At 38.2% G+C, this 15,047-nt stretch overlaps 1 protein-coding gene across 1 annotated transcript; it reads right to left on the bottom strand.

Annotated features, from left to right (window-relative positions):
• Positions 2,615-10,044, bottom strand: LOC109223185 (chloride channel protein CLC-c-like). Its single transcript, XM_019387398.1, has 7 exons — positions 9,587-10,044; positions 8,328-8,528; positions 7,412-7,589; positions 6,132-6,394; positions 5,259-5,528; positions 3,609-4,740; positions 2,615-3,150 (listed from the first exon to the last, which is right to left on the bottom strand). The coding sequence occupies exons 1-7, from the start codon at positions 9,793-9,795 to the stop codon at positions 3,061-3,063; spliced, it is 2,343 nt and encodes a 780-aa protein (XP_019242943.1). The 5' UTR covers positions 9,796-10,044; the 3' UTR covers positions 2,615-3,060.

The following is a 15,047-nucleotide window of genomic DNA, read 5'->3' as shown; positions in this document are numbered from 1 at the left end:
TCTGTCATTATCTCCCGTATCTCGCATATCCCGCTCCTTTCCGAACCTGGACGACGAACCCGAATCTTTGTCCCTTGATCTGGAATCATACCTGGGGTTTTCTTGTTTTGAACGTGAATCCCTACATGTTGGTCCCATATAAGGTTTATACCTGTTTTTACCAGACCTTTCTTCAGTTTCTGGCCGCCTTGAACTTACTCTTTCATCTCTCCGGGACTGAGTTATAGTGTCTTCTTCTATCCACAACTTCGTGTTGTACCTGTTGTAAACATCATTCCAAGTTGTTGCAGGGAATTCTCGTAAGCTTTCTTTGAGTCTCCTTGTGGCTTCTGATCTTTTTTCATTTAAATTGCTTGCAAATGCCATAGCCCCCCAATTGTCAAGTACGCGTGGTAGCATCATCCTTTCACGTTGGAACCTTTCTACGAATTCCCTAAGTAACTCCGTATCTCCTTATTTTATATTGAAGATGTCTTCCATCTTCTTCTCAACTTTCTGAGCTCCCGAGTGTGAATCTGCAAGCTCAGCAAAAGAATCAATAGAGTTTTCAGTTAAAAGAGAATACCATGTTAATGCTCCCTCTGTGAGCGTTTCACCGAATTTTTTGACTAGTACTGATTCAATCTCTTGCTTGGTCAGATCGTTGCCCTTTACGCCAATTGTAAATGCAGTCACATGATCTCGGGGATCGGTTGTCCCATCGTACTTTGGGATATCGGGAATTTTAAACTTCTTCGGAATAGGCAAAGGAGCGACACTTGGCTTCCAAGGTTGTTGAGAGTATTTGTCCATATCCACTCCTTTGATTATAAGTGGAACACCAGGTATCTGTTCTATGCGTTCGTTTTGCTCCTTGAGCTGTTTCTGCAAAGTTAGTACTAGAGTTTGTAAATCAGAACTAACTAGGATACTTGACCCTCCATCACGAGATTCGTTGGGAGTTCCTCCGCTGCCCGAATTAGCAAGCCCTGGGCGTGGATTCTCTATGGTAGCGGTGTTGTTTGGAGGAGGAGTCGATTGTACGGTTGGCAACCCACTAACAAAAGCTTGCAGAGCATTGCTGACTTGTTCTGCAATTAACTGTTTCAATGCTGCATCGATATCTTGATCGTCCCCATATTGATCATTCACATGCGATTCAGATCTATCAGGTGTCCCTTCTCGTGATTGTCGAGGAGAGTTTCGTGGTGAGTGGACTGGAGTTCCATTTCCCTGTTGATTATGCTGATTTTGTGGGTTTTGCAAGTTTTGTTGGTTGTTGTCGTTGGCGTTTGACATGATTTTTTGGCAGAAGAATGGATTTGGAAAGTGAAAAGATTATCAGATTCCGGTAACAGAACCAATTTATTTAACCAGAAAATAAGAATTTCGGTCAAAGCCTATTTTTAGAAGCACTCGGGTTACTGATAATCAAGAAAAAGAATTTTCTTGTAATAAGAAAGGAAAATTAGAGTATGAAATAGCAAAGTAATCAATATAAAGCAGAAGTAAATAATTGTATTCCAATAATAATCAGAACGTGTCCATACAAATGACATTTCTATTCCTTATATAGACATTTCTAAGTACAACGTCTTTTCCCCTTTATGACTAAGTCATTATGAGCATTAATGATATTAATGGAACGTTATAATTGGTAATCGTAACTGTTTCGTGAAGATTCTGTGACGTTTGTAATCATTCATGCCCATTAATTGAAGACCAATGAATCTGTCCTTTTTCCTGTCTTGGTTCATTCCACCAGTGTCTTTCCAGATTAGTGAGAGACTCGAGCAGCCGTTCCTTCACGTCCCTCAGACGTTTTGCTCGTTCATATTAAGACTCACGTCTTTTTAAGTACTCTTCTCCAGCTGTCACTTTTCTAATGATCCACGTGTCTTGCCATGTCAGCCACACAATTAATTCCACGTGTAATGTTTATTTTTCCCCAATAGAGTAGACGCTCAATGAGCTAGAGTGATCCCATTTCACTTTATCAACCCCAGAAAACTTTGAATACAGTGTAGATGTTTGTAAAAATATTTTGAATTTTATTATAAGCATCAATCCTACTATTCATTGTTATCACGAATAATGTATCGTTTATTAGTACCCCATGCTAATATTAGATTCACTAAATATCGCTTCGTCATCAAATTTTGCTTAGAAATTCAGGACCGTTGGACCAATGTTACTTGAACATGATGATGGAAAAATTAAAATTTGCAAAAGTCGGATGACAAATTAAAAAAAAAAAAAGATTAAGGGAAACGAAGAAGAACCCTTTTTGCTTCGTCGCAAGGACTAAGTTTTTTAAATTTTAGCGTTGATATTTCTTTTATTGACTATTTGTTTCCACCAACAAAATTTAGTACTATGTTCGTGGAATTGTGGTTCGGGAAAGAATTAGCCGTCACCTTTTAAGATGCTTATGTTCTTGATCATACCTACACCTTGACATAAGACCGTTAAATCGAATTTCAATTTATTAATACTTCAATTCAATAATGATTTCTTTTCTATATTAACTCAAATAAATGTACTAGAATTCTTCCTAATTGATATGACATCAAATGGTCAATATGTTAGCACGACACTATCTTTAGCTTAGTATATCTTTGTCTCACTCAAACTATTGAATGCATGAAAGTTTATTATAACATATGAGGGTCTTCCACCTCGTTGGTCATAGCACCAGTACTTGAACGCTTACTCTTACTGCTCTTCTCAAGTTCACCTCTTTTGGAGTTGTGTTCACCTCTTTTGGAGTCACAACTGTTCTTGAATGTACGAAAGTAAGCCGCCATAAACTGATTTAATGTATCAGAAACAGACCATTGTATTACTTGATGTGTTATTGAGATCATCTATGCAATACTATATGTTAAACCATCAAAACAAGAAAGTTCAATAATTCAAAGTAAAGGAGAACTTTTGCTCTAATTGAGACCACTAAATTTAATTTTGTCAATGAGAAAATTTGGCAAGATAGTGTACAGAGCTCAATGTGGAGTGATGTATAACACTCCCTAAATAATGGTTGCCCCATTGCCTGTGTTAAAAGAGCTAGTTTCTCTCTGGCTACTTGTGATGGACCAAATGTGGGTACAGTCCCTTTATATGCTCTGGCATAAAGTCATGCCTTGTCAAAATTCCAACTATTGGATCCCTCTGCAAATTCAAAAGAGCTAAATCTTTAGAACCAGTGTTATGAATTTGAATGCAGAAACAAACATCAGAAACATCAAACTATATGGGCCGTCAAAACAATCATATGGTAATTTTGTTATGCTATGGAAGTACAGTCAAACTTCTCTATAACAGCCGTGTTAGTTCCAATATTTTCTGGATGCTATAGTGAAGTGTTGTTATAGAGGATATATATTATAACATAACATAAAACATTAGTTCCGATAAAATTTGGCTTTTATAATGAATGGCTGTTTTATGGGGATGCTGCTATAGAGAAGTCTGATTGTATTGTCATTTTTTCGGATTTAACTTAAGAATCTTAACCTGTTGTAGCAAGTAAGTTATCTTATTATTTAGATTCTAATCCTACTTATTATGAACATTTACATATAATTATCTTGGAGGACAGGGGATGAGAAGGGCAAAGAACGACTTACCCCGGTAGTCTTTTTTGGTACAACACACAAGTGTCTAAGACCAAGTTGTCGAAAAAGGATTGCAGCTTTGGCCAGAGACATGGTTTCCACTACTGTGTATGGAGATGTATTTGTGACAGGATGGAGATCTACATACATTTCCATCTCCTCATCGGTGAAGGACAAATCCTCGAGCTTAGGCCCCTTCCCCGATCCTGGCTTAGCGAAATCAAACGCATGAAAACTCCTCAAAATATTGGAGCCGCACAATACACTTAGTTTCGTGAATTTCTTTGCTTTGAGTAAAACAAGTAGGTGCGATCTTAGAGCAAGTCCACAGAACTCTGGTGCGTCTGAGAATGGCGGTGCATCAATCACGGGAAACCCGTTGTGTCTGGTAAACTTCAAAGCATGTATTATGTTCCCTACCTTCTCAACACCTGAAAATGTAATTAAAGGCCCTGAACAAACATCTCCTGCAACCAATTGCCTCATATATGGTTCCGCATGTGCTTCCAAATAAGGCAAGCCTTTCATTTTCACTATCTGGTCGTAGACACCATGGTTAAAACAATCAGCCACAGTCTTTGAAATAAGGAGCACAAGCATCACCAATGGAAGCATTAGCAGGTCATCGGTGAGCTCAAGTAGTATGACACAGATGGATACAGTCATCCTCATAGTACCCCCGAGGAAGGAAGCAGCACCAAGGAGAGCAAAGAGGCCGTTATTAAGATTGGATATCGAACCCAAGACAGTCCCAACAAAACGTCCATAGGAGGCACCAGCAAGTATGACGGGAATGAATAGCCCAGAGGGAATAGCAATTCCATAAGTAACGACGCCAAGGCAATATACCCCAGCAAAGAAGACAAAAAGCGAAGAGAGGTGGAATTCGCTGGAATTATCTGAGCTAAACAAATTGCGGATGGCATCGTCGTTGGTATTCATAAACAGGGAGGCTAGATCATTGTAATGCCCCGCTGGACACTGGAAATTCTTATAGTTTCCAGAGCGACCTATAGTAGGGCACTTGTCCTCCAAGCCTACAGGACATGGTGTGCAAGTTGCAAACCACGGTAGACCATACGAGCAAAGAGAACTCAGGATTGAAATGGTCATTACGAGCAAGACTTTGAAAGCAGGACCCCTCCTGCAACCCAAGCACAAAGAATATTCAAATTCTCACATTCCTTATTGGAAAGGAAAAGCAAACAGGAGAAATCCAAACTAATTCACCCAAGAAAATTCAAATAGTAGAAGTAAAAGTAGATAAAACCAGAGAAAAATAGATAAAATATGGAGGTAATTCGTAAATAAAGCATATATTTGACAAGCATCAAATTACTTGGGAAGGGAAGAACATTGAGAAATAGGTTTTGATGGAAATAGCAAAGGATCCCTTTAAAATTAGCTTTTTCAGACAAATGTTCGTGAGATCTGATTATATGTCATAAGTTACGCTTTTATAACAGTTGCGTTTATCTACTCCAAATCCCATCTGAAAAATAATGGCATGAAAGGGAGGGGTAAAGTAGCAGCGTTAAAGAAGCTCAAGACATGCTTCAGGAAAACATTGTGTATGCACAAAGATGAGTTGTTTAGTAGTAATAACTAGTAACAGAAGCTGAAGTAACTAAACATATTTTGTAGCAGAATTAAGATACTTACTCATTAATGATGCTGTAAGTCCGGAGGACCTTGTCCACAAGATAATTATAAAGGCTTCCGAGAAGGCCTCCAAGAACTCCAATTAACAACACTGCCAGTACATCTATAGTGTTATAATTAGGTGCTCCTGAATTCACATCATACATTATCAAACCTCCTTGACCAAATAGTCCACATTTCCCGCTCCGACAGAATACAATGAAAGATCTGAGCACCATAGCTACTACAGCAGTCGAGAAGAAGGTCCTCCAAAGAAGAGCACTTCGCCACCTAAAACAGGAAATAGAATAGTTGAATATTTAAGACTGCAAGCCTTCTTACAACAATTACAAGCCAGTAATCAATAAGCAAATGAACTTGAAAACAATAGCATCATCGAATGGATTATTGGTAGGTATGTTTTCCTTAGAAGGTTCATGAGAGCCACAGAACCACATGATGTTGAACCTTTTGACACTCCTGAGGACACATAACATCTACCACCTTACACATTCGTCAATCTAAGTTTCGGGTTCATCTAAAGACAGTATCCTTGGGAATGAGTTTGGGGTCCATAGTTGCAAACAATTCCTGCAATCCTAAGTTCAGACCTTATTGACACGGTAACTCCCATTCTTCCTGAGTGGGTCGAGAGAGACATTAAATTTACAGTATTCCAAGCAAAACCCCTCTGAAGCAGAATTTGATACGTCACAAATTCTTCCTAGTTAGCGCCAATTTATTGGATCATCCATTAAATATAATAAGATACTAGCAGTACCAAGCTTTTTCAATTTAACCTCATTCAGAAATCAAATACACACACACAGGGAGAGAGAGGGGGAGGGAGGGGGAGAGAGAGAGAGAGAGAGAGAGAGAGAGAGAGAAAGAGACCATGAGGCTACTTCTTCAAGAGCAAAAAGAACACCACCGACTGGGGCTCGGAAAGCAGCTGCAACACCAGCTGCAGCACCACAAGTGATCAAATCTCTACGGTCACGGTCATTTTTGAAATACTTCAGCCACTTCCAAGTCAGATGATACTTGCGGGAGCCGCCCTGTCCAAGTAAGTTTGCTATGCAAGCGCCAGTATGGACCATGGGTCCTTCCTTGCCAACAACAAATCCAGCAGAAACACCCAAAGCAGAACCAAATATCTGTCAGATGTTTAAGAATTAGCATTTCCAGGAATGATTTTCAGCAACTGAGATAATTAATGCTAACATAAAGCATAACAGCATTTAAAGCCTTCCCAACCACAGAACCACAAGCAGAAGTTCATTTGAGTTTGCTAGAGGAATGACAGTTGGCTTATATACAGCAAAGGTATTAAAGCATCGACCCTTAAATTTTTGATAGTTCAATGTAATACAACAGACATCGTAACCAAAAGAAAAAAAATGAAATGCTATCATGGAGGGTTTATGAAATCAAAGGAACAGTTTGACTGATGAATATAAAAAACATGTAATGTAAATCAATCACTTTTTCTCTTCAGAGGGTCATTCTATTATTGCTGATTTGCTGCCATGATGCCGTAGTTAGGCAAAACAACAAAGAATAGACTGGAGTGCAGCATACAAAAATATGCCTGCTTATAGAGTGTTAGAATATAATGCTTTTATGAATGATGAAAAACAATTATTTGGAGGCCCTGATTTTCCAATGCAGAGCCTAACCACCACAAGCCTCTGGCCTCTCAACCTGGCGCAGCCATCCCATCTCCTTTAGCTCCATCAATTGTTTTCTTTTGACATCTGCATTTCTCTTTATCAAAAAGAATCTGCATTTTTACCATGCTCATTTTGTGGACATGCTTGAGTTTAGCAGCACATCATTCACTATCATATAGCACTGTTCGTATTGCTACCATGTTAAAGAATATATATCTTTCTATCGCATAATATTCTGCAGCATCCTCCCATGCAACCATCCCAATTTAGTTATGTGCATTAAATTTTCGTCTGTCATGCCTAGAAACTTAGCATAGATATCAGAATTGTGACTAGTAAGGTCAAAAGCCTTACTTCAGTTTGATAAGAATGCCATATCAACAATGTGCTCAAATATGGAAACATGATGTGTGTGTGTGTGTGTGTGTGTGTGTGTGTGTGTGTGTGTGTGTGTGTGAGAGAGAGAGAGAGAGAGAGAGAGAGAGAGAGAGAGAGACCGACCTTCACAAATAAAGTACTTGGAGCTAAAATGGAATGAGCATCGATACCATTGAGATATGCTTTCACTTCAGGTATTCCTGACCCTGCAGCTGCTGGTGCAATAAATGCACATAGGATTCCAGCACAAGTCGCAAGAACCAGATTGCAACACGCATAAGCAGCAAATCCACGGAAATACCTGCAGTGGAATTAAAATCACCTTATAGTTACTTGAAAGTAAAGGAACTAAACCAGTCACTATCCTTACTAACTAGAAAAGTTGCTCGGACTTCACCCACATAACAATGAGCAAAAGTATCCATGATATCTGTATTAGCTCAAATTTTTCAGGCATCAAGTCCATGACTTCATTTTACTTTTTTAACCTTAATAACAAAACTGGAATAAAGCAAAACCCAGTTTCCATCCAGACGCGAATTTTTAAAAAAAACTGAACTACTAGTATAAAAGACTCATTAACACCTAAAGATTCAAATGAAAAGCACGACAAAGAAAAGTTTGACAAAAAGTAAATATCCTACCTTACAATTGGTAACTACTTTTGCTTTCTTTTCACGTTCTTTCATCAGTCTCATATTCCTAATGCACCACTATTTTTTAAAAGTAGTTAAGAAAGTGTGCAGGACTACTTAAATGTTTTGTTGTGAAGTTTGCATACTGATAAATGTGTCATGCCTCAGAAACAATTGCGCAGTTTATAGATGGTCGAGGTTCCTAAGACACCTTACAATTGACATCATCACTCAAACGTTGCAACTCAATCTTGAAAAAGCTTCAACTGTATCTTTCACCGTTTGGTAAAATAACTTGAACAATGTTGGTTGCAAGTTTTGAACTTTTGATATTACGGAAATTCAGGATAATTCAGTTCAAAGTTACCACAGAAGCTATTATCATGAATGGAAATTGTACATACTTGTCCTGAAGCATTAAGTCACTAATGAGCAGAAGCTTGAAGCCAGCAATATTTTCCACTGCTATGTTTAAAAAGAAACCAACAAGCCCTACACTCAATCCAATAAGAAGCACAAGTGTCCACTTTAAGAATATATATTGAAATATCTGGACCTTTTTCCTAGATCTCCAATCTTGCTTGAAAAGGTCATTTTCAATAATCCTGCAAAACGATGAATTAGCAATGCCAAAATCAGAGAACTCCGATAAAAATTTAGTTAAAACCCTTGACTAGAATATGAACAATGATCTTTTGACGGTACTGTATATTTAATTAGGAAACATCAATGCCGGATACTTTGTACCTTCTTTGACCAATAACAGAAGCAAACAACTTGAGTTAAAGTATATTTCTACCTAGCAAGCTACTGCTCTATGCATTTTGGTTTTTCCTAGTTAAAATGGGTGAAGCTATTAGAAAGTTGATATTTTTCTTCTCTGAATCAGCGACTTGTTAATTACAAGCAGTATCTGAGGGACAATACCATCCAAACAGAATGTTTGACAGCACGACCTCAAAGCAAAAGCTCTATGCATAATGAGACTGTGTCTGTTACCACACTTCACCAAGAATTTCAACCCTCAAATTTTACAGAGTACTACCTTGTTAGAGCAATGAGGATGACCAACTATAAGCAAACCCTCCGGTTTGTAAGACTATGATTTAGGCATAAAGGTTCTTAATTTGCTATAGCTCTACTAAAAAAGGTAGTCCAGTGCACAAGGCATAGCGCGTTCACGCGGGCCCGAGGAAAGGCGACACCTAAGGGTGTGATGTAGACAATCTACCCTAATGCAAGCATTTAATTTTTCCCTTGTGGTTCGGCCCTTCCCAGACCCGCGCATAGCCGGAGCTTAGTGCACCGGGCTGCCCTTTTTTTTCTTCTCTGCCATCACCAAGCTACAAAATTCTTTTATCAACGTCGGATTCCCTGATCTAGTTAAACAAAAAGGAAAAAAACTTGGAGAACCAAATAGCAAAAGAGATAGAGAATTGAATAGAAAAGGCCATGATTTTGAACAAAATAATCAGACATTCAACAAAAATACACAACACCATGCAAAGTACTACTTATCTTTGACTTAACAAAAAAAAAAAAAAAAGATGCAACATGCAAGAAAGATTGAAGAATTAGAGGGCAAAAAAACAACCCCATAACTATTTACACTGGGAATAAATAACAAATTAGCAGATAAAGATAGAAGAAAACAGAATCATACTCATAATCAAGACTTTCAATGGGGCAAACATTGGCTCCTATAATAGCAATTTGTGAGGTATTATTGACTCTGCTTTTAGAACTAAGCAATGGCTGTCTAATACCGCTCTCAGAAACCGCTGAAATATTCCTCTCCAAATCTTTGCCATTCTCCATTATCATCACCCCAATTCCTCCTCCTTCATTCTCTATATCACCTTGATCTTCCATTATTACCCTCTTTCTCTCTATATATTACTGTACATGAATCTATACATAAACCCCACTTCCAAGAAATCAATTTTCTTTGAATTCTCTCAATTTTCTGTGCTATAATAATATTGTATTATGTTGGGGATGCTGAAAAGAGAGAAAGAAGCGGGAGTTGCGTGAATGCTGAGGATTTTGTGAAGAGTCAGCGCTATTATATATATTGAGCAAGATGTGTTAGAGGCCGTAAATAACTTTAAGATTAGAGAAAACCTTAATAATTTGGGTGAAATTTCGTTTTCTGATGGCTAGCCCAAGCCACCTAGGATTTCCATAGTATAAATCGAATCTTTTCTTTTCGTAGATAAAACCAAATGTTATTAGGTTAACCTAATCGTACGTAAAGTATTCATTCATTAATAAGAAATGAAGAAAGCAAAGTTAATTATTGTAGGACTAGACAAGATTGGGTTCCCAAATAGTGGATTAACAAAAACTAACCAACTATTTGTTGATGTATTAGTTAATTGGTTAACACTTAACAACTTGATTAATAAGAACGTGAAAAATATTAAAGTTAAAAGTCTCACTTATATATATATATATATATATTTTATATTAATTGTTAGGTAGCATTATTAATTTCCCACGAATTGATATAACTCCCTCGGTTCATTTAATTTTTAGCTGTCAAGTATTCTAAAAATAAATTTTTATTTTTACTTGTCGCTTTTCGTATATCAAGAGAAAAATAATTTGCCCTTAGAACTTTTACTCATTCCAAATCATTTTTCAAATCCATTAAGACTATACACCAATTATTATGGGTATCATAGTAAATTATACGCTTTATTTATTATTTCTTAAGGGGCGTGCAAAGCTCAACGTGGACAAGTAATAGTGTATGGAAGGAGTATTTGAGAAGGTTTACTGAAGGTATATATATATATATATATATGTGTGTGCGCGCGCGCGCGCGCAATAAAAATAATTATAAGAAGTATTACTTGGTTGATTTTGTTTTCGCATACACGAAAACAAAATCTTCGAATTCCAAAACAGCTCTAGAGTGGTTTTTGAATTTTTCTACTTGCAAAATTTTAAATTTTTTTCAAGTAAAATGCATGTTCAAACATAATTTTAACTTTAAAAAATTATTTTTCATCTCATCTTCAAAAACTTTTTTTTTTTTAAGTTTCAACCAAATCTATATTCAAACACTAGCTATAAATGTATATTTATGGATGTCTCATCGTGTTAGTATATACTCCCTCCGGTCTCAATAAGTGATCAATTTGCTTTTGGCACACCATTAAGGAAATACTAAAATCTAGATAAAAATAATTAGTGTAACTAAACGACCCTTAATTAAATATTGCAGCATAATTTAATGTGAGGAGTAAAAGAATTTTTAGGAATAGATAATTTTGAAAAAATAAATTAAATATTATTTTAATTATATAAATGAACACTTATTTTGTAAAAAAAAAAAATAGCTGAGTACTTTTTGAATTTCCGTTGTCGAGTTCTGAAATTTATGACAAACAAAAAAGGGGAAACAACTCACCAATGTTCACAATCTTTTTCTGGTCGTCACTATCACAGTTCACATGTCCCAGTTTGCTACTACTAGCTTTCCCACTTTGGTTAAAGACAGGAAAAGAATAATTAAAGTAAGAAAAAGAAAAAGAATAAGAATAATTTAGATGCACATTTTTTATCAAAAGTACTCTTCATAGTACCAAATTGGTACTAGTATTGATTCTAAATCCTGCTTGTTTGTTTATTTTGAAAATCGCATTTACTCAATTAATCATACGTTTACGCTCGTTACTAGCTATTACAACTCTTATTATTTTATTTTTTTTATCTTAGATTAAAACTAAAATGCAAGCTCATAGTATTATAGTTCAAATATATATTAACTTAAGTTTTAATGATTGTATAGTTATTAGCTCCTATCATTTACTTAAGCAGTTGCATGTATTTGCAAGTAAAAATTATGGCAAAATTTTAAATTCTTGTATTAAATGAACATATTGCCCCCAACCAAACAGACGTACGTAGCCGCCTAAAATATATTGTCAAGGAAAATGGCTCGTGCCTTTGAGTGCAGAGGAAGTCCTTTTTAAAATTAAAAAAAATAAATCTAAAAAGATAATGTTATATATTAAATCATATCTGAGACTACATTATTATAAAGGAGACTTTTGGATGTAGGACGCGGTTCCAGAGGACGAAAGTAATGGGAACACACACTAATTGCACATGGCCAGAAAATAATCATTAATGCTGAAAATGCAATACACGATAGGGAAATTAAAAATACAAATATTTTCCCGAAGGTAATTAAGTATTAGAAACGATTTTTGGAAGGGAAGGTGGCAGAGTCATTAATATATTAAACCCATGACAATATAGTTCGAATTGTAACCTATAGGTAGTGCAAGAAATATGATTGTTTTTTGGTAATAAGAAATATGATTGTTATCTAGGGAATTTTTAAAAAATATGCGAAGAAGGCAAAAGCATTTAACGTCTAATACATCAAAATATATTATCTTTATATATACAATGTAATTTTTCTATAAAAGTAGTTCGAATGATCCCCTTCCGGTCCTTGTATGGGGTCGAATTTGACCGATAGCGTCCCTAAGTCAGCACGACCAACCGCTGAACATATGTGAGCTCCGACAGAAGGACGACTTAGGAGTAACGGGAGAAACGACTTCATAACCTCGTCGGCCCCTCTATAGAATGTACTTTGGTTTTACCTTTTAATATTTCAATAAGGATCTCCTACTATACAAAGGGGATCCGAGCTCTGTAAAAGGGGATTCATTTTTTTTGGATATAAACTTTTCTCTTACTCTCTCATCCCTCTAAGATTATCTCTCTCTCATCTCTCTAAGATTATCTCTTTTCCTCTCTCTCATATACAATACTGTTGCAAGAACCGATTATCAAGATCATCCTAGGGTTTATTATTTTCGATTATGATTTACTCCTTCATTTCTTTTTGATTGATTTGCTTAAAAAGTGTTTAATAACTTTTGAGTCAAACAATTTGGCGCCGTCTGTGGGATTTCGGTAGCCGAAATCGTAGTTCACACCTAGGATATGAAAAACAACAATCACTGTCCTTCATACTCCATAGAAACTAACAATGGCAGAGAAAGAAGCAAGGTTGAAAATGATAGCAGATGTCTCAAATAACCTCATAGGCTCCCTCAACGAAGCCGGTAGGGAAAATACCGCGAATGTAACACCAAGTAATGTACCAGAGGGGGAGATCTCACCCTCTTCACTCGAAGATTGTCCTTCATACTATATAGAAACTAACAATGGCAGAGAAAGAAGCAAGGTTGAAAATGATAGCAGATGTCTCAAATAACCTCATAGGCTCCCTCAACGAAGCCGGTAGGGAAAATACCGCGAATGTAACACCAAGTAATGTACCAGAGGGGGAGATCTCACCCTCTTCACTCGAAGATCTAACGATTTTGCATGAAAGAGGGGCTTCTACATCTGCGGTAAAGGAAACACCCCCAGCAGTCAAAAAGCTGCTAGAGGAATGGTTGACGAGCGCTCTAAGCAACATGCTCGAGAAACCCCCTCAGGGAAATACCAAAGATTCGTCAACGGCAGAAATCGCTGCTGCCGCCGGTGAACCTAGCGTTGTACGAACGAGCAACGCCCACGCCGCTATCAATGCAAGTGATGGTACACTCACAACCATCCTTAAGAAAATGGAAGAAATGGAGAACGAGAATAAAGTGCTTCGCGATCAAATGAAAGAGCACCAGGAAAGGGTGGACAAGATACTTGGCGCCCCTAAGCTATTGCTGAAACGCGATGTGGGAAGATTTGTCGACCAACCATATAGTGAGGAAGCTGCTCCTCACCCAATCCCAAAAACCTTCAAGATGCCACCGTACTTGAAAATATACGACGGGACCACGGATCCGGAAGACCATCTGATCCATTATGTAACCGTTGTAAAAGGCAACGACTTATCGAAAGAACAAGTGTCATCCGTGTTGCTGAAAAAGTTTGGTGAAACTTTGACAGGAGGGGCGTTAACATGGTACTCTCAACTACCAGCTAGATCGATATCAACGTTCGAGGAGATGGCGGATAAATTCGCCACCGCTCATGCAGGAGCGAAGAAGGCCGAAGCTAGGGTCAATGATATCTTCGCCATCAAGCAAACAACATGTGAAGGACTCCGGGACTTCCTGGCCCGATTCAACAGGGTAAGAATGGGACTGCCAAATGTATCAGAAGGAATGGCGGTCGCAACTTTCCAAAACGGGTTGAACAGAGACGGATCAAAAGCAACCAAGAAGCTGCTCAACAGACTCATGAAGTATCCTCCCACCACGTGGGAAGAGATTCACAATGCCTACTACGCCGAAGTAAGAGCGGATGAAGACGATCTAAACGGTCCAACCCAATGACTAACGTCAATACAGTCAGAGGTAAGGAGGGATCGACGCAACGACGGGCGATGGGAACAGCTCCCACGCTTCAACAGAGAAAGGCATCTGCCCTACGTTAGAACTCTCAATCCGCCTCCTCCAAGGCATCCAGATGTCGTGCCGCGACATGTCGCCCCGTTTCGAAATGAAAGAGGTATGCCCCCATTATTATCTGCTCATAACTTTTATGTCTCCCCTTCAGAAATAGTGTACGCACTGGAGAAGCCGGGCACGAAGGTGCAGTGGCCACAAAAAATGAAATCAGACCCTAGTGCAAGGAGGTCGAACGTCCTATGCGAATTCCATTAGGAAAGAGGACACAAGACCAAAGATTGCATAGGTCCACGACAGGAGGTGGTCAGAATGCTGAACCAGGGATACCTGAAGGAGCTGCTCAGCGATAAAGGAAGGGCTAATTTCGCCAGAGGACGCGACCAATCCCAAGGACCACCAAAACCACCTTCTCCAGCACGCACCATACAGATGATCGTCGGTGGCGGCGANATGAGGGAAAATTGGGGACCAACTGGGACGGACCATACAAAATCGTAGCAGCGGCGAACAAAGGAGCGTTCCAACTAGAAACAATGGAGAGAAAACCACTCCAAAACAATTGGAACGTCGCCCACCTCAAACATTTCCACTTCTGAAAGGCATATCCTAAGTCGTACTCTTTTTCCCTGACCCGAGTTTTGTCCCAATTGGGTTTTCTCGGGGAGGTTTTTAACGAGGCGGCAAAGGGGATACCCGGTGGCACCAGAGCGCAGATTCATCATACCGGCCAATCGACAC

Source organism: Nicotiana attenuata, chromosome 1 (genome assembly GCF_001879085.1).
Source record: "Nicotiana attenuata strain UT chromosome 1, NIATTr2, whole genome shotgun sequence".
Lineage (NCBI taxonomy): Eukaryota > Viridiplantae > Streptophyta > Magnoliopsida > Solanales > Solanaceae > Nicotiana > Nicotiana attenuata.
This window is presented reverse-complemented; position numbering and strand designations above follow the sequence as displayed.